The following is a 27734-nucleotide window of genomic DNA, read 5'->3' on the forward strand; positions in this document are numbered from 1 at the left end:
GATACTATAAATAGGAGGCGTGAAGAAAAAGTTCCATTACAGAACTACTTCCTGGGGTTCCCTGGTGGCTTGGTGGTAAAGAATCTGCTTGCCAATGCAGGAGACACAGGTTGGATCCCTGATCTGCGAAGATGCCACATGCTGTGGAGCCACCAAGCCCGTGTGCCAAAAACACTGAGTCTGTGCTCTAGAGCCCAGGAGCTGCAATTACTCAGCACATGTGCTGCCACTACTGAAGCCCACAGCCTAGAGCCCCTGCTCCCCAACAAAAAAATCCACAGAAATGAGAAGCCTGACACAAGCAGAGAAAAGCCTGAGCAGCAACGAAGACCAGCACAGCCAAAAAAAAAAAAAGAAATGCTTCCTCAAAATACAGATTTGATTTGTCACTACGCATAAGAATACTAAGAAACTTAGAATGTTAAAGAAAAAATAGCTAACATAAAATAAATATCATCCTTTTTTCAGTAACAGTCTACTAAAAAAATGTAACTTTGGTCATCATACTATGGAAACTCCTCAGATGGTAAAGAATCCACCTGCAGGAGACCACGGTTCAATCCCTGGGTTGGGAAGATCCCCTGGAGATGGGAATGGCAATCCACTGCAGTATTCTTGCCTGGAGAATCCCCACTGACAGAGGAGCCTCGTGGGCTATAGTCCATGGGGTTGCAAAGAGTCGGACACGACTGAGAGACTAACACTGACACGGAAACTCCAAACGAGGAGAAAACTACCATTAAGAGATTTCCAGTTTTAAGACACTTGAGTAAAGAGGCTGGAGCAGGTGGCCTGGACTCAGAAACTGAGGTCTACACTGTCTACAGCAGATCAGCTAGCCCTGGAAGAAAAGTCCTGTAGCATCAGTTCCCCTATTCTGTATTGATTGATGGGTCACTCAGGTCAGCCCAGATTCGAGAAGAGGAGACATGGGCCCACCTCCCACCTAACAGGAGGGCGGAGAATTTACAAACACATGCTTTAAAACTATCACAATAATGAACCCCCATGTTTTTATCACTCAGTTTCAATAATCATCAACATTTTCACAGTCTTATTTATCCCCCACTTTTTTTTCCCTCTGGAGTGTTTTAATGCAAATCCAGGCAGTATGTTATGTCAACTATAAATATGTCCATATCTAATGACTAAAGACTTTTTAAAGGAGATTAAAGGGACATGCCACCTACATAGCAGGTTTGCTCCTTTATTCTAGGTTTTAAAAAAATGAAAGATTAAAAGAACAATGGACATTTGGGAGCAACTGGGAAAATCAGAATAGACTGTACTGAGTAATATTATAATCAGTGTTAAGTTTCTTTACTGTGGAAAATGGTATAGTTACACAGAAGTAGTTACAGCTAAAGTATCATGATTTCGTCAACTATCCTTCATATGGGCTGGCAAAAAATAAAGATATATACACATACGCGCGCGCGCACACACACACACGATGTTTTTACATAAAGAGTGAAATCAAACATAGCAAAATGTTAACAAGTGGTAAATTTAGCTAAAGGACATACAGATATTTATTGTGTTTATTGTATTATTCTTTCAACTTTTCTGTAGGCTTGAACATTTTCAAAATATGACTACCTAAGAAAGCCCTTTAAGGGTTTTGTTGATGACGGAATACTGAGTGGATGAAGGAACAATGGATTTTATCTAGTAGGGATGGTGGGCTTTACTGTGTCTATGTCTCTATCATTAAGTTTGGCACTTAACCAAAACAAGATTTGATAAAGGATATAGGCCTTATTTCTCTTTCTGTAAACTTCCTAAAAGCAAGGATTTAGAATTCTTTTTATTCCTTACATTACCTATCCCAGTAGTATACATATACTATATGCTTAATACACATTTCCTAAATAAATACAACTTAACTTGAATAGCTGAGTAACCACTTAAAGATTATATTAATATATGTGAGAACACAATGCATGCCTATAGATGACGCTGAATACAACAGGTGAAGAAGCAACTGCCAATCAATCAAAAGCTGAAGCCACATTAAGTAATAGCAAGAAGGGAAGGATGACCTCTTCTTCCTAACGCTTTCTCCTGCCCACAGTGTATTCTGATCAGTTTTATGTTCAGCATTCATGAAGTCTCCTGTTCAGCTCTACCCTTCTTCCCTGTCCTCATGCCTATCCTTTCACTATATACTACTTTCCCTAAAAGCCGCTGGTGATTGTGTTCAGCAATTTAGTGTCATTAACTTAAGCTAAAAGTCATTATAAAGACGGTATTTCAGAACACTTCTTTACTAGATTTCCTTTACTCCACTGCCTGAACAGTGCCTCCCCAGATATTTTTGTTATTGAGATGCCGGTGGATACCTCTTTGCTCTGTGGACATTCAAACCCAATTACTAGGAAAGGGTGGTCTTACAGCAAACAGACAGCTTTCAACTCTCTGGCTGGCACTTAATTATCTGTCAGGGAACTTATGATTTTAGGCAGATTAGTGCAACAGGTTACAATATGGTACTCAGATTGAACCTACATGTGAACCAGTGAGCACTATTCCATCACTCTAAACACTCTCCCTACACTGACTGCCACCTAAAAAACACAAGACACTGTTAATAAGATCAGACAGATGAGTGTGGATACATAAATCCGTTATCACTACCGAAAAAGCAGCCTGAAACAACTGCCGTGTTAGTGAGTAAATTGTTTTAAGCATTCATTTAATGTGGGCTTTTTCCTTTCCAAATCAATTTCACTGGCACATAAAGAAAGAGATAAGAGAGAAAGAAGGCTGCATGGTATTTCTCACCCCTCATTTTCAAAGCATGCAGTTCAGATGACATAGTGGCATACAAACTTCATTCTCTAAGAGTATACCTTTCTCTGGACGCTTCATCTGGGATACCTAGGCATATTTCTCGGTCGAACCTTCCTGCACGTCTCAGAGCAGGGTCTAAGGAGTCTGGTCGGTTGGTAGCTCCGATGACTAGGACCCGAGCTGTAGCAGCCACATTATTCAGATCTAGTAAGAACCAGACAGAGGATGAGTGGTGAACAAGACACTTGACATTAAGGGTAATAATGTTATCCAAGTTATTAAGTGGTTAGAGAGAAAGTATTATACAATCACAATTATATATTATATATATGAATATGAAACTAACATTAAATGCCTAATATGTGAAATATGTGAGGAAAATACAAACTTTGTCCTCAAGCAGCTCAATCTATTTGAAGCACAGCTCAAGTATAAACAAAGCACCGCAGTGGTACAATGGAAGATATTATGAATTCAGACTGAGGAATCAGGAAGAACTTAGGGAGCAGGGAACATTCCAGAAAGGCTTAAAGGGTGAATAGGCTATTAACAAGCAGACATAGGCTAATGAAATTCTACATGGAAGAAACAGAATGAGTAAAAGCACAGAGGTACAAACAGGTGTGCCATGTTTAGACAGGATGAGTGGCCCACCATCAGGAAGTCTGGGCAAGACACAGTAGTATGTATCTCAAATACACTCATGGCACTGAGATGGGGGAATACAATATAGTCTCCAGTTGCTCTGGCAACTAATCTAGATGCAGTTTTTTTAATTAATGGACGGAATACAGGGCCTGTGCCTTCCCCAAGTATTATTTCTCACAACTGAACCAGAGTGGGCTAGCGGACAGACTGGGGTTTGCACACCAACCGTACCGCCCCCGCCCCACACACAGGTAATGGCTAACGAAGTCCTCTAACAGTCAAGTCATGGGAAGTTTATAGAACATTCTTTTGCCAACAGACGCCACGAAAGGTTTTTCTGTTAAGATCTGTGTTTTGGAAAGATAACTCTAACAGTAATTTTGAATGGAGTAAAAAGGAATGAATGCAAGAGTTTGCTGTGATTTGAATATAATGATCAGGTAAAAGATGAGTGAAGGCAGGCACATGGGAAATAAGAAAAGAAAACCCCAATGTAAGGTCCAAGTTGTAGATGAAATCAAAAGCACTACACAAATGATTCAATGTGAAGGAGGAGGAGAAGGAAGAGACAAAGACAACTCAGTCTGGAAGCTGTTAGCTTAAACATGGAATACAGAAGGGGGGTCAGACAGCAGAAAGGGCCACAGGGGAAGCCAGTGGGCCCACCGAGTATGAGGGGACGTGGGACAGTCACCTCCAAGGATCTAGCAGGCAGCGGTGAACATGGGTTGGAAGTTTATCAGAAATGAAGGTTAGAGATGTAATTTGAAAGTTTTCCAAAGATGAGCTGAACAGGAGATAGTTGGAAGTAGGTAGAGGGCAAGAAGAAAAGAAGATCAAGTGTAAAACCTTATGGAATATCTTTCTTTAAAGGATGGGGAAAAGGAGGCAAGAAAGAAAAAGTGCTAGAGAGCTATCAGAGAACAGGAGGACAGAGAGTGTTACTCAAGTCAACTGTGCTGACAACTATAAAGACAAGGTAATCACAGTATCAAATGCCCCAAACCCACTGCTAACACTTACTGGGTGCTTGCCCTGGGCCAGGCACTACTCTCTGTAGAGTCCCCTCCACCAGTTAACTTTAAGAGGTGGGTTCAGAGGGGTGAGGGCTAAAAGCACGCCCAAAGATGTGGCCAAAGGTAATCATCAACGACCTTTCTGGGATTAGCTTAGGTGAATGGCAGAGACAGAGAGAGAACTACATGGGTGGGGTCACAGAACAGAACCAAATTAGAAACATCTAGTTGGCAGTAATTACTCTTTGAATAAAGAAAATAGCATAAGGTATATCTTTAAGTGAGATAGGAAAGCTCTTTAATACTTTTTGAAAACTGAAGAAAAGGAATCAGCTAAAAAAAAAGAGAGACTGATGCTACAAAAGGAGATCCATGAACAAACAGAACTATGATACTTTACAGGTAACAAGGTGACACCCGGTAATTGAGGTAGCACCATGAGTTACCAACCTGCAGTCACAGGAAGATGTTCTTATAACTGAACCCTCTCTGCACTAATGCTGGTACAGATCCAAAGCTGTTCCCCTGCTAACTCAGGGGTGCTTTCATTCTCACAGCTGGAAACAATGACCAAGGGTAGCAGTCAGCTTCCTTTCCCTCGTTCATGTTGCTCAGACAATACAGTCTTGGTGATGAGTTCTGAACATAGCAAGGGTTAGTAACAGAATTCGAAAAGAACAATCATGGAAATCTGTTAAATCTTCAGTAATGAAAAAAATCCTTTCCCAGGAAATCAATACTTAGCAACATAAAGGTTGCTTCAAAAGCTTCTAGAAAGATAAAAATCAGACCTCAGCTAGGACTGGCCATCCACTATAAGACAAATTTCATTCCTTTTCTTCCATTTCTAGAGGATTTGATCTTTTAAACTGAAGTTACATTAGCCAAAAGAATGAATTTCTGATTATTTAAAAAAATGAAGCTTCAGTTCTTTTTACACAGAGTTAATAAAAAAAAACTAGTTAACATGTTTCGTGGGTAACAGCTCTCATAAATAAAGCATTCGTGGGCAGGTCATTAATTGTATGTGTAAATAAATATCTGGATTCTAGCCGATACTTTGCCAGTGACTCAGTTTGCATCTGGCCCTCAGCTGTGTATCAGTTTTCTCATAAACAAATGGTATTTTTAACATCCTTCACAGGTCTTAGTAATTAGAATTACATCTGAGTTTCGTTATTAAAACTAGGTGAAATTAGAATTTTTTTAAAGTGGTCTTAATTATCTTGTTACATATTAACTTACTTAAGAGTTTTAACTTACTACAATTTCAGATTTGTAAAACTGAATTAATAATGTTTTTACAAAATTATCAAACTGTAGGAAGAAAAATGACTACAAGTCACAGGTTATTTGGGGAGAAAGAAACAAGCCCCCCAAAATCGAGTTCCTCTGCAGAATTTATGATTGACATGTCTATCCAACACTTTATTTCCTGTCTTGTCCCACTCTTGTTCCCCCTCAGCACTGAGAAGTATCAAAGAAAAGAGAGGGCTGAGACCAAGCAAGCTCCTGCAGGGCTCTCCTGGGTACAAGCCCCTCCATGTCCTCTGCTTCTTGCCTGGTCCTCCCAGAGTTCTAAAAAGTGAACTCAAGCAGCTAATAATTAGATAAGGGAGTCATAGGAAGGGATATATAGATAACAATCTGTAGGGATCTTTGAGTTGTTCGATAGAAACTAAGACCCTCTACCCAACGGAGCACAGTGACTACATGCCGACCACAAGCAGAGAGACCCTAGACTGGCTGATGATTAAGATTCCCGAAACATCACCATGCCACCAACCAATCAGAAAAATGTCCCAAGAGCTGATCTCATGCACCCTGAAACCCTCACCTCTAATGCTGCCTTTAAAAACCCTTGCCTGATAGCATCAAGGATTTGGGTATTTCAAGCATTTGGTACCTATTCTTCTTGCCTGGTACCATGCAATAAACACTGTACTTTCTTTCACTACAACCCAGCATCAGTAAATTGGCTTTGCTGGGCGTCATGCAACTGGGTCCAAGTTCAGTTCAGTAACAGGCTGACTATGTAAATTGAATTGTTTACTGTTTTCCCTATTCTGTTCTAAAAAAGGAAACCTTAAAACACACACAGAGACACATCAAAAAGCTCAACTAACAGAGCTTTCAGTAATGTTCTAGTAATAAGTAGTCTGCTTAACCCCTATACTTAGTCATTTTTCCACATTTTAATATCTCTGAAATCAGAATGCTTATACTATCAATGTGATAAGCATTATGTCATATTCTGATTGGTGTTACGTCTTTTTCCTTCTCAGATGTACATAAAATGATGGTGCATCTTATGATAACATATTAGCTTCAGTAAAAGATGGTAATTCATTGAGGTCTGACAGAAAACAACAAAATTCTGTAAGGCAATTATCCTTCAATTAAAAAATAAATTTAAAAAGATGGTAATTCAGAACATAGGCCTTAAGACATTGCAAGAAAACTTTACATAAGAATAAAACAGCAGAACAACCTACAATCTACCATCACAAGAAATGCAAATTACATACTATCTCAAATTTTCTTATGTACACAAAACATATGCTATTTTCCAGCAGGTAAGATCTAGTTCCAGAAGTTCTACTTGTACTGATTTCTTTCCTCCAAATTTGTATCCAAAAACCATTAAACAAAGCTGAAAAACAAGTTACAGGTAGGAAGGAATCGCACTATATTTAACAAAGGATTTGTTTCTATAATATATTAAAATATAGTATTTACTCAAATTTTTAAAAATTCAATCAATAGGAAAAAGATAAAGGGATTTTAGAAAGAATATGAAAAGCCAAAAAATAAGGAAAGATGATCTACATCAACAGTAATCAGGGAAATGCAAATAACAACAAACATACTATTTTTTGTCCCTCACAGTGTCATAAACTACAACAACTCAGTGTTGTGAGAAATCTGGAGGAAGGGTGACTCTCAAACAGTACTGATAAAGATGTAAACGGAAAAGTCTTTTTGGAAAGCAATTTGCCATTTCTTATAACAATCTGTATAACCTTTAACCATTACTTCATCTTAGAAAAATTTATGTGTACCAGAAAGACCCATTTAAGGATATCCCTTATAGTTCACTGTAAAGCAAAAATCAAAACAACTTGAATATCCATCAAAATGGAAATACTTAAGTACAATATAATTAATTTATCCTAAAGGATACCAAGCAGCAATTAAAAAGAGGTAGATATAAATGGATTAAAATGGCAACATTTGGGCAGAAGGTAGGAGGCAGGGGACATATGTACACCTACGGTTAATTCATGATGATGTACGACAGAAATCAAACCAATATTGTAAACCAATCATCAATTAAAAATGAAATATTTTTTTAAAATGGCAACATTTCCAAGATATTATTAAGATACAAAGAGTATAGAATAGTGTGTATGGTGCAGAGTATTGGAAAAAGCAACATAAGATTTTAGTGTATCTATATATGTGTGTAAATCTGTTAAAAATAAATAGTAAGATACACTCCAAAAATTCATGATAGAGTTTTTTATGAAAAGAAAAAGATTTCTGTTTTGTACTCTAAGTTTTATGCTACTTAAATATTTCATATCTTCACATCTTACAGTATTTAAAAAAACACATTATCTTAAAGTGAATTCACTGTTTCAAACTCACCGTCCATGCAGGTTAGGAGCTGGGCTACAATTCTTCGCTCCATATCTTTTGAAGCAATTTCTCTTTTGGGGGTAATAGCATCAATTTCATCAATAAAGAGGATACATGGTGCACTTGACTAGAAATAAGAATATCAACAAAAAAATCATAAATGTAAATGTATTCCCTATACTGGTGTGGTTAAGGTGTTAACCTGTTTTCCAAAATGAGCTTGATTTGTTTGTTGATTGGCATACAGCGGAAAGACAGGTAACCACATTTGTGTTTATGGTGGTTAAGTATATACGTTTTTTTCAATCTTAAAGTTCAGAGACCATTCACCAAAAGAACTACCCTAAAGAAAGCAGTTTACACATATCTTACTGTACTGACTTTTACCAGGAAATGGGGAGACGGGAAAAGAGGGGTATTGACCATATGTTTATCAAGTATCGGCTGTTACACCATCATACCACTGGTTCAGAGAGAGCTAGATAAACACAGAACTAATAACTAATTTTTCCCTTTGTCTCTTTTATCCTCATTCATCATTGTCTTCACCATAAACACAAATGTGGTTACCTGTCTTTCCGCTGTATGCCAATCAACAAACAAATCAAGCTCATTTTGGAAAACAGGTTAACACCTTAAAGAATGTAGCTCTGCTCTGCATAGTACCCTTCCCACCCTCCACTGCATCTTCCATATGTGACCACTGCTTTTCCAACGCCAGTCTACGTTTAGCTCACAGGAAACATCCTGACCAGGCCCACCTGTGAATGACTACAGGAAGGAAAAAGTGAACACATTCCCTCTGGAGTCTGACTGGAACCAGGACTTTATCCCCTCTCCTTTGTGGAATAAAAGAAACCTATATTCTAACCCAGGGAGGATGGTTTGGGAGACACTAGTCTATCTTCTTCTTGGTCTGCTGGCTTTCCAAATAAAGTCACTATTCCTTGCCCCAGCTACTTGTTAACAATTTACTGACCTGACACAGCAACCAATATAGAACTTGGACTAGGTAACAAATTTTGCTATTTCTTACTATTTAAAAAAACATGTTCAAGTACTGGTAAAATACACTTTATCTTCTCAGCTTTGCATTTCAGATGCACTGGCCATATTCACCAGTCCCATTTGGGATGCATATGATGACAATGTAAAATTAAACTTACCAGTATTTTTTAATTCTTACCCACAGTGATGACTAGTGACTGCTCAAATGAGCATAATGTCATAGCCCATATTTACATGGCTTTTGCTCTGTGTTAGACACTACGTTAAAAATTTACATGAACCCTTTAATACAACCAACAACCCCATGCGATTTGACCAGTATTATTTGCTAGTAAGGAAACTCAGGGTTAAGAGTGGTTAAATTTCTTGCCCAAGATTACACAATTAGTATAAGGTGGCCTAAGGATTTGAACCTCTGTTTCAAACTTGAAAGTACATTTAACCATAACACTATACTGAAGATAAACCTTCAATGGAATACAAATGTCATCTTCCTCAGAAGTTCTTAAGCAGCCAAATTTTAATGAGTTATAATCAGAATAAAATCCAATCTGTCATTTCTCTGGTAACAGAATCATCTTTTCATAGCTTCAATTTTGCAAATAGAGAAGAGTTTACGCTGGCAAGTCTATGGTTGCTTTTATAATAATCCTTAAATGTTAAAAATGTTCACACTGCTTACAGGTTGTCTGGGTAAACCTAAGTTGAGGAAAGTAAAAGCAAAAAAAAAAATATCACAAGGATAATCTATTTTCAGCATATCACCATCGGGTATGACAGTCAGAACTTCTCACCAATTATGTTATTTTCAGATTAAACAAATTATTTTACTCAACAATCTATCAATTAATCTACTTTAAACATTTACCCATCATGAGGAACAAACTGCCACGTTTAGAAAAGGATGGCCAGTGAATATGTTAACAGATACCAACCTTAAAGAAAACAAGAACTTCAATACAGCCTTATGTGATCTGACAACGTGACATTACATCATTGGCTGACTCACCACAGCTTGTTCAAATAGTTCTCTTAGCTTCTGTTCGGATTCTCCAGACACTCCAGATACAATCTCTGTAGCAGCTACTTTCAGAATTGGAAGATCAAGTTCCTATGTACAAATATATTAAAAAATGACTAAATTTTCAAAGTTTCACTTACCTACTTTTTCTTTACTCAGTCCCTCTCTCAAAACTGCATTTTTTAAATCACCAATTTTCTGAGGAACGTAGTATCTTTTTGTACTGTTCCAATGAAAAACATTACTTAAAAATCTGAAATTTTATCCGAACACATTGACTGGATACCTTCTACTTATTTTTACTTTACAGATATCATAAAACTGTTATTATCTCTTTTGAACAAAGGGTCTTGAATCTTAAGAAATATATTTACCCTTACTTAGAGCTGAGCCAAAACAAATCTGTTATTTATCTGCTGGATATGAAATAGCAGGGAGTTGTGACACAGTCATTTCCCACACATCCTACTGGTGTTTCTCCCAATAAAGAAACCCAGAAAAATAGCCAGTAACAAGTCAGAGGAGGCAGATTCTTAAAGGAAGAGAAACTACCACCGTCCCACCAATATCATTGGCAACAACCCATCCTAAATCCTACTATTCTTCTGACTATCTTGAAATTTCACTTCCTCAATGATATTCTCTTTAACCCTAATTCTTAACGTGGGTAAAAGCAACATACCAACAACATACCACACAGCATTCTGCACTTCTTCTGTCTCCCACTCAGTGTAATCGGAACCATGAAGCAACATTTATTTGTGTGAAAGACAGTTTAGTGTGTCTCGCGTATTAGATCGAAAAACCCCTTATAGATAAAAACTTGAGTTTCTTGTACTTATCACTATATCTCAATGTCTGGCATGCAATAGTCACACAAAAGATTTATTTAACAAATGAATAAATGAGGCAAATCAATCAATTTCTCCTATAAAAACAATTTTCTTTCAAAGCACACTATCTATTAATGACAGACATAGTGTGCTCTTCTTCAAACTAAACTTACTTGGCCATTTTGCATTTTGCAGTTTCTGAGAAACCTAATGGGGCTAAAACTAAAATTGCTAACCTTTTATTTTGCCAACTGAGTATCTATTATCACCATTTAAGAAAGGACATTTTTACACTAAAAAGGATAAAAACATGACTCTGGATGGAAATTCTGAATAAATTTGGTTCTGTGTAAAATATGATCCTCCAGTTTAATTTTATTGCTCTTCAAAACCACTAGCTTAAAGGGAAAGAACAGTGACTAAATACAAGAACTAAAAAAATGGGTAAGACCTAGAACTAAAACAAGAACTATGGGTTAAAAAAATGGGTTGTTTATATTATTTGGCTTCCCAGCCAACACTTGCCATATAATTGGATACTTAAAAAAAAATACCATCTCACAAACAGCAGCATGAAAAGAGTGAAGAAGGGATCAGTCCTCCTGAGAATATACCAAGTCTGGTTCGAGTTGACCAACGAGAAAAAATAACAACAAATAACAACAAAAGAACAAATGCAAACAAACGTCAATAAACCTCACCCCAGCAATCGCATGTGCAAGTAATGTTTTCCCACAGCCTGGCGGTCCATGGAGAAGAACTCCACGTGGGGGTATGACGCCCAGGTGGTGGTACACCTCTGGGTGACGCATGTGTATGAGCATCTTGCAGACCTCCTGTAAGAATAAACAGGAATGGTGTCCTTCACAGGCCCAAAGAGAATGAATCAATGTGGAATGAAAGGACCTGTTCTTTGGAGCAGCAGCATGCAGTAGACAGGCTTTAGACTTACACCAGAGTTTGAATCCTGTCTGGTAACTGTCATGAGGCATTAGCAATAACCCCTCTCTGAGCTTCCATTTCTAAAGGGTAATAATACCTACCTTGCAGCAACTAGCATAGTAACTGAAACAGAGTAAACACAAAAAAACACTAACCATTATAACTGTTAAAGTGCTACTCCTGATAAAGCAAGTATCTTATGCACACTGTAACTAAAGTGGTGAAAAAACTGAAGATGTTTCTTGTATCCCTCATGACCCTGAAGGGAACAAGTCAGGCTTAACCTTCTCACCTTCCTGGCCTCCTTTTCTAGACTCAGTTCCTATTAGATACAAAGAGGAAGGCCTTATTTGAATACCTGATTGGCAATATACCCATTTGAGGTAGAAATTCTGATTCTGAACTAACTTTTAATGTTGTATCATTGCCACCAACGTCTTCGAACTTCACACTGGAGATCTGTAATTCTAGCCCCTTGGCTTTAGCTGGTAAACAAAAAAGGAGGTGAAAAGATTAGTGATTCAGTAGTGACTCAGAACTATACTGAATAATCTTTATATAAACAAAGGTCCATTAGACACTGAAATATTTTCTAGTAAATGTCTCCACACATAGGAGGTTCCCCAGACCAAACAGCTTGGAATCACAACATCTCTCTCAAAGCAAACACAGCCGCCGCCACCCACAAGACTTCCATCTCACCTTTCTTCTGCAAGACAGCTTCTATTTCCCCATCTACTTCCTGAAGATCTTCTTTCTTCTTTTTGCCTCCTTTGGTGTTTAGCTTGCCTTTTCTTTTTTTGTTACTTTCCAGAAGAGAAGACTCTTTTGAATTCTGGAAAAAAAAATTAAATGTGTCATGCTTGAAATTAGGCCATTCAAAAAAGGGGAGGGGGGCCATTACTAAAAAAATAAATAAATAAAAATACATTTCAGCTCTGGTACTTTCACCCATCAGCTATTCCCAACATTTTAGCTTAAGGGTGACCTCTGCTGGGGATGTCCTTTTCCAGAAATTTAATGCTTAGTTTACTTCCTAAAACCTGAAAAACCTCCCTTCTAGAATCTTTTAGTTAGAATTAATCTCTTCTTCACACTCTCAGAACACTGAATTTGCAACTGTGGTAGAGCCTATACAATCTGCTTGTAAATGAGTGGCTCACCTGTCTATGTTATTTCTTCCTCACTGAGCTGTGTACTTCTGGAGTTAAGATAATAGCACTCATCTTTTATTTCTCACTGAGCCTTTTAAGCAGTTGGTATTCATCTGATGTCTAATCAATCACTAAATTAAATATGACTAGAAAGCTGCTCTGACAGTCACATAATTCAACATAAAAGTCAAGCTTTGTCCTTGACCTTGCCAACAATAATAATGTTCTTTAAAGACAAAGTAAATAGATTTGGGAAATGCCTATTAATAATTCAAAAGCAGAGGGGGAGAGGCTTCGCCAAATCAAAGAGCTTGGTGCTTGAAAACCACTTAGAATGGCATCACCCGAGAGAAACATAATACCACCCACATATGCGATTTTAAATATTCTAGCTATCATTGTTTAGTTGCTAAGTCATGTCTGACTCTTTTATGACCCCATGGGCTATAGCCCACCAGGCTCCTCTGTCCATGGGATTTCCTAGCCAAGAATATTGGAGTGCGTTATCATTTCCTACTCCAGGGGATCTTCCCGACCAAGGGATTGAACCCACATCTCCTGCATTGGCAGACATATTTTAACCACTGTACCACCAGGGAAGCCCAAATATTCTAGTAGCCACATTTAAAAAAGGAAAAAATAAGTGAAAGTATTTTTAAAGAAAATAATAACCTATTTTATTTAACCAAATATATTCAAAACAGTATCAACATATAGTCAATTTAATTAATAAAATGGTTTACATTGTTTTTACAATAAGTTGTCAAAGTCCAGTGGATACTGCACATCTTAATTCAGACACTAAATTTTCACAGGAAATACTTGATGTTTATATTTTATAAAATCCATAGCTGAAAAAGTATATTCACATACTCAAGTTATTTAAAATATACATGGAAGTTTCCTAATAACTAAACTGACTGATAGTTTTTACATTTAAATTAAAAATTCAGTTCCTCCTTAGCACTAGCCCCATTTCAGCAGATCAACAGACACAGGTAGCTAACATTTCCCATATCAGACAGCGAGACCTGGAGCACAAGCAGCCACTCTACTGGGAGACAGATTACCTGAAACCCCCTCTCTGCCAGGCATTAGAAGAATCAGGTAAGAATGATGTCCAATGTGCTCACTTTGCAATAGTCTATCAAGCTTTACTTTTCTTTATATATGGTTTATTCCAATTTAGAAAGATAAAAAAAGGGACTTCCCTGGTCATCCAGTGGCTGAGATTCCTTGCTCCCAACACAGGAGGCTTGGGTTTGATCCCTGATCAGGAAACTAGATCCCACATGCTACAACTAAGAGACTGCATGCTGCAACTAAGACCCAGGGCAGCTAAACAAAAATTTTTTTTAAGTTAATAGAAAAATTCTTTAAGTGTCTATTTATTTTATCCATTTTCATAGTGTACCTATTTATGTTGGATCCCTCAAAGCATCATCCTAAACTAAAAATAAACCTCACAGATATTTTAGCAGCTACCTTCCTTTCTGTCTACAATCATCAATTTTCTGTGATGCACACCAGAGGTAGTTACTCCTTAACTTTCACTAATAAAAACAACTCAGGAAGTTTATCAGGCACTAATTCACAAACTAACAACTTCACGCTAGACATATCTTAGCCAGGGACACATTATTAAAGCAAGTCCTTCCTCTCTTGGAGCTGCCCTTCTTATACAACAACCCCAAAACAATTATACAAAGTCATTTTAAATACTTAAAATACAGTGATTTTTTTAACTACTTGGAAAAAAGCAGGGTTAGGAAACAGAATATCCAACAGTGTGCTATTTTACATGTCCTGGAAGGCCTCTCTGGGAAGATCACAAGTGAAACAAGATGTGAAGAAATGATGGTGGGACCTCCTGGTGGTCCAGTAGCGAAGACTCCGAACTCCCAACCGAGGAGCACAGTTTGACTGATCCCTGGTGGGGGAACTAAGATCCCACATACTGCACGGTGCAGCCAAGAATAAGAATCAATTTAAAAATTAAAAGAAGAAATGACAGAGTAAGCCACAGGAATCTCGGGAAAGATGTTTCAAACAGAAAGTACAAGTGTGACTGTCCCAAATGAGAGAAGGGTCAGCATATTCTAGAAACAGCAAGAAGCCCAGTTGTGGCTGAGGCCAAACTGGGAGGTGGGAGAGGAGAAGATAAGATTAAAGAGACAGCAGGGAGCCAAGTCAGGCAGGGCTGCCAACTGCAAGATCTCCGACTGAAGACTGAATGAAGCCACTGGAGGGTTTTTAATAAAAGAATGACAATCATCAGACTTAATTCTTAAAAAAATTATCTCTGTGTGTAGAATAAACTAGGGGGGATCAAACACAGGGGCAATTGAAGGTTATTTCAAAAGTTAAGGGAAGAAAGAGTAGAAGCTTGGACCAGGACGAAAATGATGACCATAGTGGGAAGTGAGCAAATTCTATCTCAAGTTCCTAAGCCTTTTACAAAACACAAGAATCTACTTGGTATTACATTCAATGAAAAGGGTGTAATGTATTCCAACTACACGAGGCTAAAATGCCACCATAAAAAATACCTCTATCTCAGAGATCGGCTTCTTATCATTACACTTCTCATCTGATAGATCCGAGAAAAAACTGTCCTTCTTTCCACTCAGGGTTTTGTCAATAAACCATCCTCCTTCAGAACCTCCAGCAGGGGTCTTCGAAGGAACGGAGCCTGTTCTGGAAGTTATCCGTGGTGACGAAGTTATGGCTTCTTTTTGTTCCATCTCAGGAGTACTTGAAACAGAATCAGGATTTCCTTTCCGATATAAGGAGAGCAGGGAACTGTTCATATGATTTGCTGACTGGCGGAAACATGATTTTAGCATAAATTACTCAATAGGCACTCATGAAAATTTGAATACCTGTATTAAGAAGTTTTCTATATTTTCTTCTCAATACCTTTTCTCAAAACAATTACAGTCAGAAAATACATGTGCTCACAATACAATACTTCACAAACATTTACTGTTCAAAAAGATGTACCCCCTCCATTCCAAGTTAATGTACAAATTTATCACTCGCAAATAAAACCAAACAAGAAAGGTTGTTTCTAAAACACAGAAGTATGAAAATGAGCTGGTAGGCAAACACTATCCTATCAATTCAACTAGATCAAATATAACCATATCACTATAACTTTTCTGGCCATTCTCCTCCCTTCTTTTCCCCTGTGCAACAGGCTATACACACAAATACTAGAAGGACAGCCAAACCATGAGTTCAATGCTCCGCACAGAAATACTCAATTATTTACTAATGAAGATGTTCAAAGCCTCTCACTCTATTCCTTACTGATCTTTTCTGAGGAGGATTCAAAATGATTTTCTAAAAATCAAAGTTGATTCATTAAATATCTGGTTTACCTGTGCGTCTGGGTAATTTTCCATACTTGAATCATCAGAATAGCTTTCAGTATACCTCAGTAAAAAGAAGAAAAGAAATGTAAATGATTTTCTCCTACATCCTAAAAAAAACTACTACTCAAAATAAGAAAATAAACGGAGGCAAAATACTATGGTGGTAAAGAATCCAGGCTTTGGAATCAGAGAAATGTGGATTCAAAATACAGCTTTAAAAGAAAAAAATCCATCTTCACCAGATACTTGCTTTGTAACCTGAGCCTCAGCTTCCTTATCTATAAAATGAAGATATAAACGATGTCTAACTCACTGGCTTATCAGATTTCCAGATGGCACAGTGGTAAAGAATCTGCCTGCCAATGCAGGAGACAAGAGACACAGGTTTGATCCCTGGGTCAGGACGATCCCCTGGAGAAGGGCATGGCAACCCACTCCAGTCTTCTTGCCTGGCAAATCCCATGGTCAGAGGAGCCTGGCGGGCTACAGTCCATAGGGTGGCAAAGAGTCAGACACGACTGAGCACGCACATACCGCCTTATCAGATGATTACATAAAAGCTTTAAAAAAATTGTTTTGCCCTACAATTCATGCTCTACAAAATTAATTATAAAGAGTTAAATGAAATATCACAGATATAAGAAAAAAGTATAGGTAATTATTCTACATATTCTTGTGACAGAGGTCTAAGTATATTAGCATAAATCTTAAGAGAACAGACTAAAATATATGACTAGGTAAAGATGTATAATTTTTCAATTAAAAGACACTATAAACAAAAATAAAATGCAAATGGAAAACTGTGACAAGCATGTGTAATACATATAAAAAAAGATACTACTTTATACAAAGAGCTCTGACAATAAGGAAAATTCAAATAGATCTCAAATGAAAAACAAAAATCCATAAATAAGCAATTCACAAAGGAAACACAAAATCAGTTATCAAAATATTACAAGTGAAGATAACACAATCAACTTTTTGCCTATAAAACTGGCAAAGATTAAATAACAGTATATATAACTCGGAGAAGGCAACGGCACCCCACTCCAGTACTCTTGCCTGAAAAATGTCATGGACGGAGGACCCTGGTGGGCTGCAGTCCATGGGGTCGCACAGTCAGACACAACTGAAGTGACTTAGCAGCAGCAGCAGCAGCATAACTAGAACTGCAAGCATGCTGAGAAATGCACGCTTTATATAAAGCTGTTCGGAATACAAACCAAAGGCAACTTTTTTGGATGGCAACTGCATATATACCAGAAATTTCAAAAATATAAATATTTTTGATCCTAGAAATACTGCTTCAGGACTTCAACACTGAAAAAGAAATCTGTACAAAGATATATACACTAAAGGATTATTTATTACATATACAATAGTGCAAAAACAGAAACAATTATTGCCCACAAATGTGAAACTAATTATAAGAACTACGGTAAAGCCAAATAAAAAAGGAGCAGTTATAAAGAATGAAAAGGAGTTATCATTCATAGATCCTACAATTATTAAAAGAAAAACAAAAGAGTATCTGGAAAACTTTTATGTCAATAAATGCCACAAATTTTCAATGCCAAAATGCCAAAATAGGTGAAATGAACAATTTTTTTTAAAGTACAATTTACCAATGCTGATGTAAGAAAAAAAAAAGGGGGACGAGACCTATGTCTACCAAAATTAAATGTTATCAAACTCCTATCTACAAAAATGACTCCAGGTCCCGATGAATTCTGGATGAATTCTAAGAAACGTTCCAGAACAAAATAACAGTAACATTATACAAACTTGTTCATAAACTAGAGACCAAAAAACGCACATACTTCCCAACTAATATTATAAGACCAGTATAATAAAAGTCTGAAGAGGTTAGATAAATATGCTGCTGGAACTCATACCAAAACCTGACAAGGAGCAAAAAAAGAAAGAAAAAATTTGGATCAATGTCAATACAGATGTAAACATCTACAGAAAAAGATTAGCAAATAGAATTTAAAAATATGTTAAAAAGATAATGTATTAGGACCAAGTAGGGTTTGTGGCAGGAATGCAAGATTGGTTTACCACTCAAAAATCAATAAAATTCACCAGATTCATAGAATAAAGGGAGAAAGCCAATAATAAAAGCCTTAAATATCCACATAAAAAGCATTTGATGAATGTTATACCTATTCACGATGAAAACTTTCCACAAACTAGGAATATCAGGAAGCTTTCTCAATCTGATAAAGAACATCTTTCAAAAAAACCTACAGCTAACATACATTTTGTTGCTTAGTCACAAAGTCGTGTTCAACTCTTTGCGACTCCATGGACAGTAGCCCACCAGGCTCCTCTGTCCTTGGGATTCCCCAGGCAAGAATACTGGAGTGGGTTGCCATTTCCTTTACAGGCTATCTAAAGTTAAAGCCTGATCATACCAAATGTTGGTAATATGTAGAACTCTCACATGGTAACAGAGGAACTCTCACATACTGCTGATGCAAAGGTAAAATGATACAAACATTCTGGAAAAGAGTCTGGCAGTCTCTTATAAAGTTAAATATGCAGTTACCATATGACTCAGCTATTCCGGTTCCAGTATTAAGAAATGAAAACACTCTCCACAAAAATGCCAGTACATAAGTGATCATAGTAGCTTTATTTGTAAAAACCAAAAAATGAAAACAACCCAACTGTCTGTTAATATGTAAGCAGATTTAAAAAAATAGTGGTATATACATACATACATACATACATACAGGGCAATAAAAAGCAATGGAATTTTGATACACACAACACTGATAAATCTCAAACTTATTATCCTGAATGAAAGAATCTAAATTTTTAAAGTATTAATGCATACTCTGCAATTCCATACATACAAAACTCTAGAAAATATAAACATATAGCAACAGAAAGCAAATCAAAGGCTACCTCAGAATAGGAATGGAAGGAAAAATAAACTGCAAATGGGTGCTAGAAAATTTGTGAAGTTGATGGATATGCTTAATATCTTGCTTAGGGTAATGGTTGAATGAGTACATACATGTCAAAACTCAATACACTGTACACTTTAAAAATGTACCACTAATTGTACATCAATTATACTGCAATATAGTTATACAAGTGTCACCAATATTACTTCTTAAACAAAAAATTAATTGACACCTTTTTATATACCTGACGTTGTATTAGGACAGAGAAAAACAAAGCTAACGAGAAAGTTCTATAAGTAACACAAATAATCTCATATGCCATATGATAGAAACACTATACTACGTTATCTATAACTATGAGTTAAGGAAAAGCTGAGAAAGGAGTCCAAAAAGGCTTGAAAGGCAAGAAAATAACCTTTTGAAGGCTGACTTTTGAAGGTTGAGTGAAAGTTCATGAAGGGGAAATGAACACTCCAGCTACAGAAGACCACCCACACAAAGGCACAAAGAAAGAATCTAACCTCTCTGAGAAAGAACGAGTATTCAGCATGTCTGAAATAAGTCTGGAGAGGATGGTAAGTATTCTGCAGGAACTTATTGGCAATGAAGAGCCAAGTTATCCTACTTGGAAGTTTTACAAGTAGGAATTAACATGGTCAGGTTAATGTTTTAGAAAAACCCTCCACTCCATAATCCTTACTCATTATCCTCTTCACCGTGTCTTGCTCTTTTGGCCAGATGCTCATCTTCTAATTCTGCTAGATCCTTATGTTCTTTCTCACTACTAATTATGCTAAAAACTGAAACAAAAAGAAAAATGCCATGAGCTGAAACAATTCTATGACTTCATTAATAATCAGCTCTAACACTAAAAGACTCACCTTTTTCCACCTGAATCCTAAAGGCATTTCTTTTCCTTCGACCATAGTCTATACTGAAAAACATAACAAGAAGTTTAGTACCATAGTCTCCACCAATATTTTCCCATTAAGCTCAATCTAAATTGAGAACTTACCCTTACATGTATATATGATTACGTCACTATACTTACATTAACCATAAACCTATTTTCATGGAATTCTCCAGGCAAGAATACTGGAGTGAGTTGCCATCTCCTTCTCCAAGTCACACTTGTACTTAAGTTAAATGATATTCAGATGAGATTTTGGATTCAGAGTTGATGCTGAAATTGGTTAAGAACTGCTGGGGCTGCTGGGATGGACAGAGTATATTTGCAAACAATGAAGGCATGAATTTGGGGGGCAAAAGGGCAGTGTTAGGAGCTGAACTGTGTTCCTCTAAAATTCATAATATTTAAATCCTAATCCTCAGTATCTCATGATGTACCTGTTTTGGGAGATATGGCTTTTAAAGATGCAACTAAGGGGAGGGAGGTAGGAGGGGGGTTTAGGATGGGAGGGATACATGCATACCTGTGGTGAATTCATGCTGATGTATGGCAAAAAACCATCACAATATTGTAAACTAATTATCCTCCAATTAAAATAAATTAATTTAAATAAATAGACACATTAAAAAAAAAAAGAGGTAACTAAAGGGACTTCCCTGGAGGTCCAGTGGTTAAGACTCTGCACTGCCAATGCATAGGTTCAATCCCTGGTCAGGGAATAAGATCCCACATGGCACGCAGTATGGCCAAAAGATAAAAAAGAGGTAACTAGGGTAAAATGAAGTCATATGGGTGGGCCCTAATCCAATATGATCAGTGTCTTCTTAAGAGATTAGGATACAGACTCACACAGAAGGAAAAGCAAGTAGAGACACAGGGAGAAGACAGCCATCTGCACGTCAGGAAGAGACCTCAAACTCCTAGATCGTGAACGTGTAGCCTCCACAACATTAAGGAATACAATTTCTGTTGTTTAAGCCACCTAGTCTATGATGCTTTTTGATTGGCAGCCATGGCAACCCACTCCAGTACTCTTGCCTTGCAAATCCCATGGACGGAGGAGCTTGGTGCAGGCTACTGACCATGGGGTCGCAAAGAGTCAGGCACGACTGAGCAACTTCACTTTCACTTCACTTAGCAAACTAACATACAAAGGGAAAGAAGAAAACAGAGACACCAATATACAAAGCAGGGCTAATTAATGAGGCAAGATATCAGAAGACCTGGAACTGAGGCACAAAAGAAGGATTTAATCTGTAGTGCAAGGACTACACGAGCGACACATTTTTAGACAGTCAGGAAGCTGAAGGAGATCATGCCTGATGGTTTTCACTTTTCAGTGAAGAAAAGAAGTAATACTACTGACCAGCGAGTAAGATGTTGAAATCTAAGAAGTAGCCATTTTCATTAATAACAAGGGCAGCTCCTTGCATATAACTGGTGCTTGATAAAGGCCTGTATAAATGAACTGAGTTCTAAACCTGTGGATTGGTGAACTAAAGCTAGCAGGTACAAATATCACCTGGAAATTTAGGCAGGATGGAAATTTTAAAAATGGTTGGAAAGGGGCTTCCATGGTGGCTCAGTGGTAAAGAACCCACTGACAAGGCCCGTGACGTGGGTTTGGGCCCTGGCCCAGGAAGATCCCACACGCTGCAGGACAACTAAGCCCACGCGCCTCACTGCTGAGCCTGTGCTCTAGAGCCCAGGAGCAACAACTGCTGAGCCCAAACACTCGAGCACATGCTCTGCAACAAGAGAAGGCCCCGCAATGAGAAGCCCAAGTACCATAACTAGAGGGTAGTTCCCGACGGCTGCTAGAGGAAAGCCCTCGCAGCACGAAGACCCAGCACAGCCACACAAATAAATAAACAAATAAATCTTTTTTTAAAGAGAGGTAGGGAAGGAAAGCAAAACTTTGGAGACTGCATTTCTTTACCTGTACATTCTTTGTAAATCAGATGCTAAGACCCCAGTGTCCACATACTTGCCACATCTGTTACTGGTGAGGTACTGAAACAGAAAACACGACAAACACAACACAACAGTTCAGACTCAGTGACTGTAATCAACGACTAAGCAAGTGAGCTATTCGGACATGTTATACTTTAGTGCAAACTCTTCATTCATGAAGTACGCTAGAAACATAAACAAAAATCACCAGATAATTCCCAAGTCAGAATCAAAGAATTTAATTAACATTATTAATCACTATGGCAATGCAATAACAATAACCAGAATGGCTATAAGGCAGTAGGTGAGAGCTTATTATATCCTAGATTCCCAAACATACCACAGCAAAGCACTGAACTCGTAAGAGCACTAAGGGATATTTTAAATCTTAAGGAACAGAATAATAGTTGATCTGTCCATCTGCAGGAACTATATGTGACCCTCAAACAACATGAGTTTGAACTGCACTCGTCCACTTATAGCAGATTTTTTTCGATAAATGCATTTTACAGTACTACATGATCCAGGGCTGGTTGACTATGCCAATACAGAACCACAAATATAAAAAGCCAACTGTAGCTATACACAGATTTTCAAATGAATGGGGTTGGGGGGAGAAAGGATATTGGCATCCCAACCCTCATATTGTTCAAAGGTCAACTGTACTAGCCTGAGACAATTCATGTTTCAATATTAAAGCATCTTCTGATGATGTCATATCTTTGCAAAACTGGGTTTCCAGCATTTCCTATAATAAAAATCAAGATGGAACAGGAAATGAATAGCAGTGTCAATCTGATCGCTAAGTATAAGAAGTTGTGCAGTGCCCAAAAGGCATACAAATTTCACCAGTAAATAACTGTGGTTATTTAAGAATGAAATATTGGGTCAGCCAAAGTAAAAAACCTGAATGGACTTTTTGGCCAACCCAATACAAACGTATTGGGGCCTGGGCTTCCCCAGTGGCTCAGCTAGTAAAGAATCCACCTGCAACGCGGGAGACCCAGGTTCGATCCCTGGGTGGAGAAGATCCCCTGGAGAAGGAAAAGGCTACCCACTCCAGTATTCTGGCCTGGAGAATTCCATGGACTGTATAGTTCACAGGGTCATAAAGAGTCGGACATGACTGAGGGACTTTCACTGACTGACTTTGGGACCTAGAAACAATATGAAAAAAACTACTAAGAAACTAAGGGCCTGGTAAACCTGTTCTAGGGGTCTTTTACACATTCTCTCTTTGAGTGCTCACAATGCTGTGCGGTAGATGTTACTCTCCCTCTATTTATTTTTTTAAAATTATTTATTTATTGGCTGTGCTGGGTCTTCGTTGCTGCACGGGCTTCTCATTGCAGTGGCTTCTCTTGCTGCAGAACCGGGGCTCTAGGATGCGCGAGCTTCAGTATTCGCAGCTCCAGGCTCTAGAGCACAGCCTCAGTAGCTGCAGTACATGGGCTTAGTTACTTCGGGGCATGCAGGCTCTTCCTGGATCAGGGATGGAACCATGTCTCCTATATTGGCAGGCAGATTCTTTATCACTGAGTAACAAGGGAAGCCCTCTCCCCTGATTTGAAACTTTAAAAGCTTACTTACTTGCTTACCAGCCTGTAAGTTACAGGGCCAGATTTCAAACCTAGAATGTTTAGTGATCAACTCCCAAGTTTCAATATTTGCTAATTATCTAGTCTAGGTTCCCCACTTCATACAGCAAGTTCTTCTCAAGGATCCCTAACAAATGAGAACTGCCTCTGCATAAATGCTGCCAATGGCAAGGGACTAGGTGTCCAAAGCTGCAGCTTCAGTTAATTGTCCCCTTCTGTGGACTCCTATAGCATGCTGTCATTTACCACAGTCAATCCTGAATTGCACATATATATCTCAAACCCACTTCAAATCAGAAAGTAGCAGGACTAAAACCACTTTAACCTGCTAAGTTTTAGAGTAATCTGTTATACAGCAATAGATTAACGAGCTAGTTAAAAGGAGGCAAGTGTACTACTTGAAAGAAGATGTCTAAAACATATTGCTCAACGAAACAAACAAGCAGCAGAAGAGATGCACATGAGCCTGTGTGATTAAAAAAAAAAATCTCTAAGTGCATATATGCATACAAAATTTTAAGACAGGTACAACAGAAACTCTCCATGATTACTCATGCAGAAGTGGAGATGAAAAGAATTCTTCTCATTTTATACCCTCCAGTTCCCTTTATGTTAAACCATAAGAACCTATTACTCTTATTTTTAAATTACTATTTATTTGACTGTGCCAGGTCTTAGTTGTGGCACACAGTATCCCTGGTCTTTGTTGCGGCATGTGGGATCCAGTTCCCCGACCAGGGTTCAACCCAGGTCCCCTGCATCGGAAGCATGCAGTCTCAACAGACCACCAGGGAAGTTCCCCTATTACTTTTATAATGAACCAAAGTAAAAAGAGAGGAAAACTGCTAACGTCAAACGCTGCAGAGCAAGTCAAGTGTGGCAAAAACTGAGAAGAGGCCACTGGATTTAGCCACTAGGAGTCACTACTCGGAGATCCGAATAAACTGAAGCAGCAAATTGTGCAAACATTCAGACAAAGAGCAATTAAGTGAGTAAACTGCAAAAACAAAAGTCCTGTGCCCAGGAAGTTTGAGAAGGTCCATATGGATAGGACCGTGCAATCAAGGGAGATTACAAAAGCGGAAAAAAGCAATGGACAAAAAGGTAGATGGGGCCAAAATACAAAGGGCTATTTAGGATGGATTTTACTCTAGATGTCTGAAAGTCCACAGAAGGGTTTTGAGTAGGACCCTGGCACACTCCAATTTTCCCTTTAAAATGATCTCCCTGGCTGCTCTGTGTAGAACAGACTAAGTAAAACCAGAAACAGTGAGAGCAGTTAGGAGGTATTTCAACAGTCTAAAGGGAGTGTGGTTTGAACTAGGGTGTTAGAAAGAAAGTGACAGTCTCTCAGTCCTGTCCGACTCTTTGCGATCCCATGGACTGTAGTCCACGGAATTCTCCAGGCCAGAATACTGAAGTGGGTAGTCTTTCCCTTCTCCAGGGGATCTTCCCGACCCAGGAATCAAACCGGCGTCTCCTGCATTGCAGTTGGATTCTTTACCGAGTTAACAGGGAAGCCCAAGTGATTAGGTTTGAAGTATATTTTGAAGGTAAAGCCAAGTAGGTCACTGATTACTTGGTTACAGGAAGCAAGAGTCAGAATGATTCTTAAGGTTTGGGGCCTTAACAAATGGATGGATGGTGCGATGTCATTTACTGAAATAAACACCACAAAGAACAGAACAGTTTGGAGAAGAAGATCAATACTCTAAGTTGAAATCCTATAAGATACTCATGAGCGGACGTTGAGTAGGCAGCTGGATATATCAATCTGGAATTGAAGATAAAATCAGCACTGGGTTATAATATAAATTTTGAAGTCATGAATGAATGTATAATATTTAAAGGTACTAGACTGGATGAGATTACCTAGAAGTGTGCATAGGTAGAATATAAAGAGAAGGTAAAAGCACAGGTGCTTAAGGCACTTCCAATATTTAAAGGTGACAGGAAGAAACAGATTCAAAAAACTGACGATATAGGAGCTGGAAGGGTAAAAGAAAAACAAGGTGAGAATATAGCTCTTAAAGTCTCTCTCTGTCCTTCTGAGTGCTTAGTAACCTAAATGTCCAAGGCATTTACGACACAATGCATTCCACTGACGATTATGAATACGAAAAAAAAAACAAAAACGGCAGGTAAAGTGCCCGTTATAAAGTAAGATTCAGAGTACTTGTCTTTACTGGTGTCCGAACTTGACTCCAAGTTTCCTAAGAAAGGAAGTTAACGTATTCTTTATGACCCCGAAAGCAATTCGTCTCTACAAGGTTTCGAGGAATACTTCCTTCCCAACTTCACAAGATAGAAAATTTTAAACTCAAATGCCATCTCCACTCTCTTTACGGATCTGCACAAAGGTCAGGCAGATCCGGGCAGGCCCTCATCAAGCTGCTGCCTCTCGTGGTTTCGGGCTGCGCCTTGAACCTCGGCCGCACAGTGAGAAGAAACGGGCTTGAACCACCCGCGAAGAAGTGGAGTCGTCAACAGCCCCATGCTCGAATCCAGACTGGCACTGGCGGCAAGTCAGTCCGATCTGGAAGCCTTCCCCCCTTCTCCCAGTTACGGCGAGAAAGGGCTCCTGAGCAGCGAACGCAGACCACTCTGAGAGCTGGCCGTGCAGCATACACACCTGGATGACGCGCTGCTTCAGTTTATTATCCACGAACCTCGCGGGCCTGGGCTTCATCGCAGATGCCTCTGCTGTTGCTGCACGAGCTTCACGTGAACCGGGGGCCTCCCCGAAGCTGCCCACGGCGATTGCCGGGCCAGCTGCCCAAGGAAAGGCGCCCCAGCCGCCCTAGCCCACGCCGTTCCCTTCAACACTTTCGTACCTCGAGTAAAGGGGAAAAAGTCGCCAAGAACACGAAGAATATTTGAGAGAAGAAAGGAGTTTTTCAGAGTCTTATTTTACAGGCTTGTCCAAGAGGCCCTGGAAGACAAGGACCCATTTGAACACGCTCAACTTTATTGTTCCCGACTCTGCGGACACGCTCAGGGGCGGGAGCTGGGAGGTTCCTAAGGGGGCGTGGCCATCCACATTTGTAACAGATTTCTAGCCTCTCTAGGCGTACCGTTTGCGAATTTAGTTGATCTTGACCTGGAATCTTAAAACCGAAACTAGATAATTGTGATGATTAGATCAGGGTTAAAAACACACCGCCACCCTCCTGCTTATTTTTCCACCCAGTGACCCACGTTAGTGAGTCCCAACAAAGGGGCTTGGTGTCCAAAAAGAAAAAAATTAGCTTAACCAGAAAACTAAACCATCTGTTACATTTGGGAATCGCTTGGTCTTATGGTATTTTTGGCAGATAATTCCTTGAGCACATCCACTGGCAGACTCCATCTTGGGCTAGAAACTGCCAAGGATTTTTTTAACTGTATGTATTTGCCCTCAAAGAAGTTTATCTTGCATCACAGAAGATACAAATAAAGAATCAATTTTCAAAAAATTTACTGTCTTTAGTTTCTACCTGTTTGCTTGTTTCAGTTGTGTTCTCAGTATTCTTATTTGAGGTCTTGCTTGGCTTATGAGACTATTAAGTGCAGCCTATATGTCAGAAAATTTGGAAAACTCAGCAGTGGCACAGGCCTGGAAAAGATCAGTTTTCATTCCAATCTCAAAGAAAGGCAATACCAAAGAATGCTCAAACTACCGCACAATTGCACTCATCTCACATGCTAGCAAAGTAATGCTCAAAATTCTCCAAGCCAGGCTTCAGCAATACATGAACCATGAACTTCCTGATGTTCAAGCTGGTTTTAGAAAAGGCAGAGGAACCAGAGATCAAATTGCCAACATCCACTGGATCATGGAAAGAGCAAGAGAGTTCCAGAAAAATATCTGCTTTCTTGACTATGCCAAAGCCTTTGACTGTGTGGATCACAATAAGCTGTGGAAAATTCTGAAAGAGATGGGAA

General features: G+C 38.6%; 1 protein-coding gene across 2 annotated transcripts in view; it reads right to left on the reverse strand.

Moving 5' to 3' along the window:
• Window positions 1-26731, reverse strand: part of NVL (nuclear VCP like) — an 84037-nt gene extending 57306 nt beyond the window's left edge. The window contains exons 1-12 of one of the 2 annotated variants that reach the window (XM_052653536.1): window positions 26443-26731; window positions 22199-22272; window positions 20231-20283; window positions 20050-20149; window positions 16441-16495; window positions 15607-15879; window positions 12606-12738; window positions 12312-12388; window positions 11663-11797; window positions 10117-10218; window positions 8109-8226; window positions 2853-2997 (exon numbers count right to left, since the gene is read on the reverse strand). In XM_052653536.1, coding sequence (XP_052509496.1) covers window positions 2853-2997; window positions 8109-8226; window positions 10117-10218; window positions 11663-11797; window positions 12312-12388; window positions 12606-12738; window positions 15607-15879; window positions 16441-16495; window positions 20050-20149; window positions 20231-20283; window positions 22199-22272; window positions 26443-26499 — 1322 coding nt within the window. In that variant the 5' untranslated portion in view covers window positions 26500-26731. The remainder of the gene's footprint in view (window positions 1-2852; window positions 2998-8108; window positions 8227-10116; window positions 10219-11662; window positions 11798-12311; window positions 12389-12605; window positions 12739-15606; window positions 15880-16440; window positions 16496-20049; window positions 20150-20230; window positions 20284-22198; window positions 22273-26442) is intronic. The other variant, XM_052653537.1, reaches the window with a different exon arrangement.
• Between the last annotated feature and the right edge of the window lie 1003 nt (window positions 26732-27734).

This window comes from Budorcas taxicolor, chromosome 16 (genome assembly GCF_023091745.1).
Source record: "Budorcas taxicolor isolate Tak-1 chromosome 16, Takin1.1, whole genome shotgun sequence".
NCBI lineage: Eukaryota > Metazoa > Chordata > Mammalia > Artiodactyla > Bovidae > Budorcas > Budorcas taxicolor.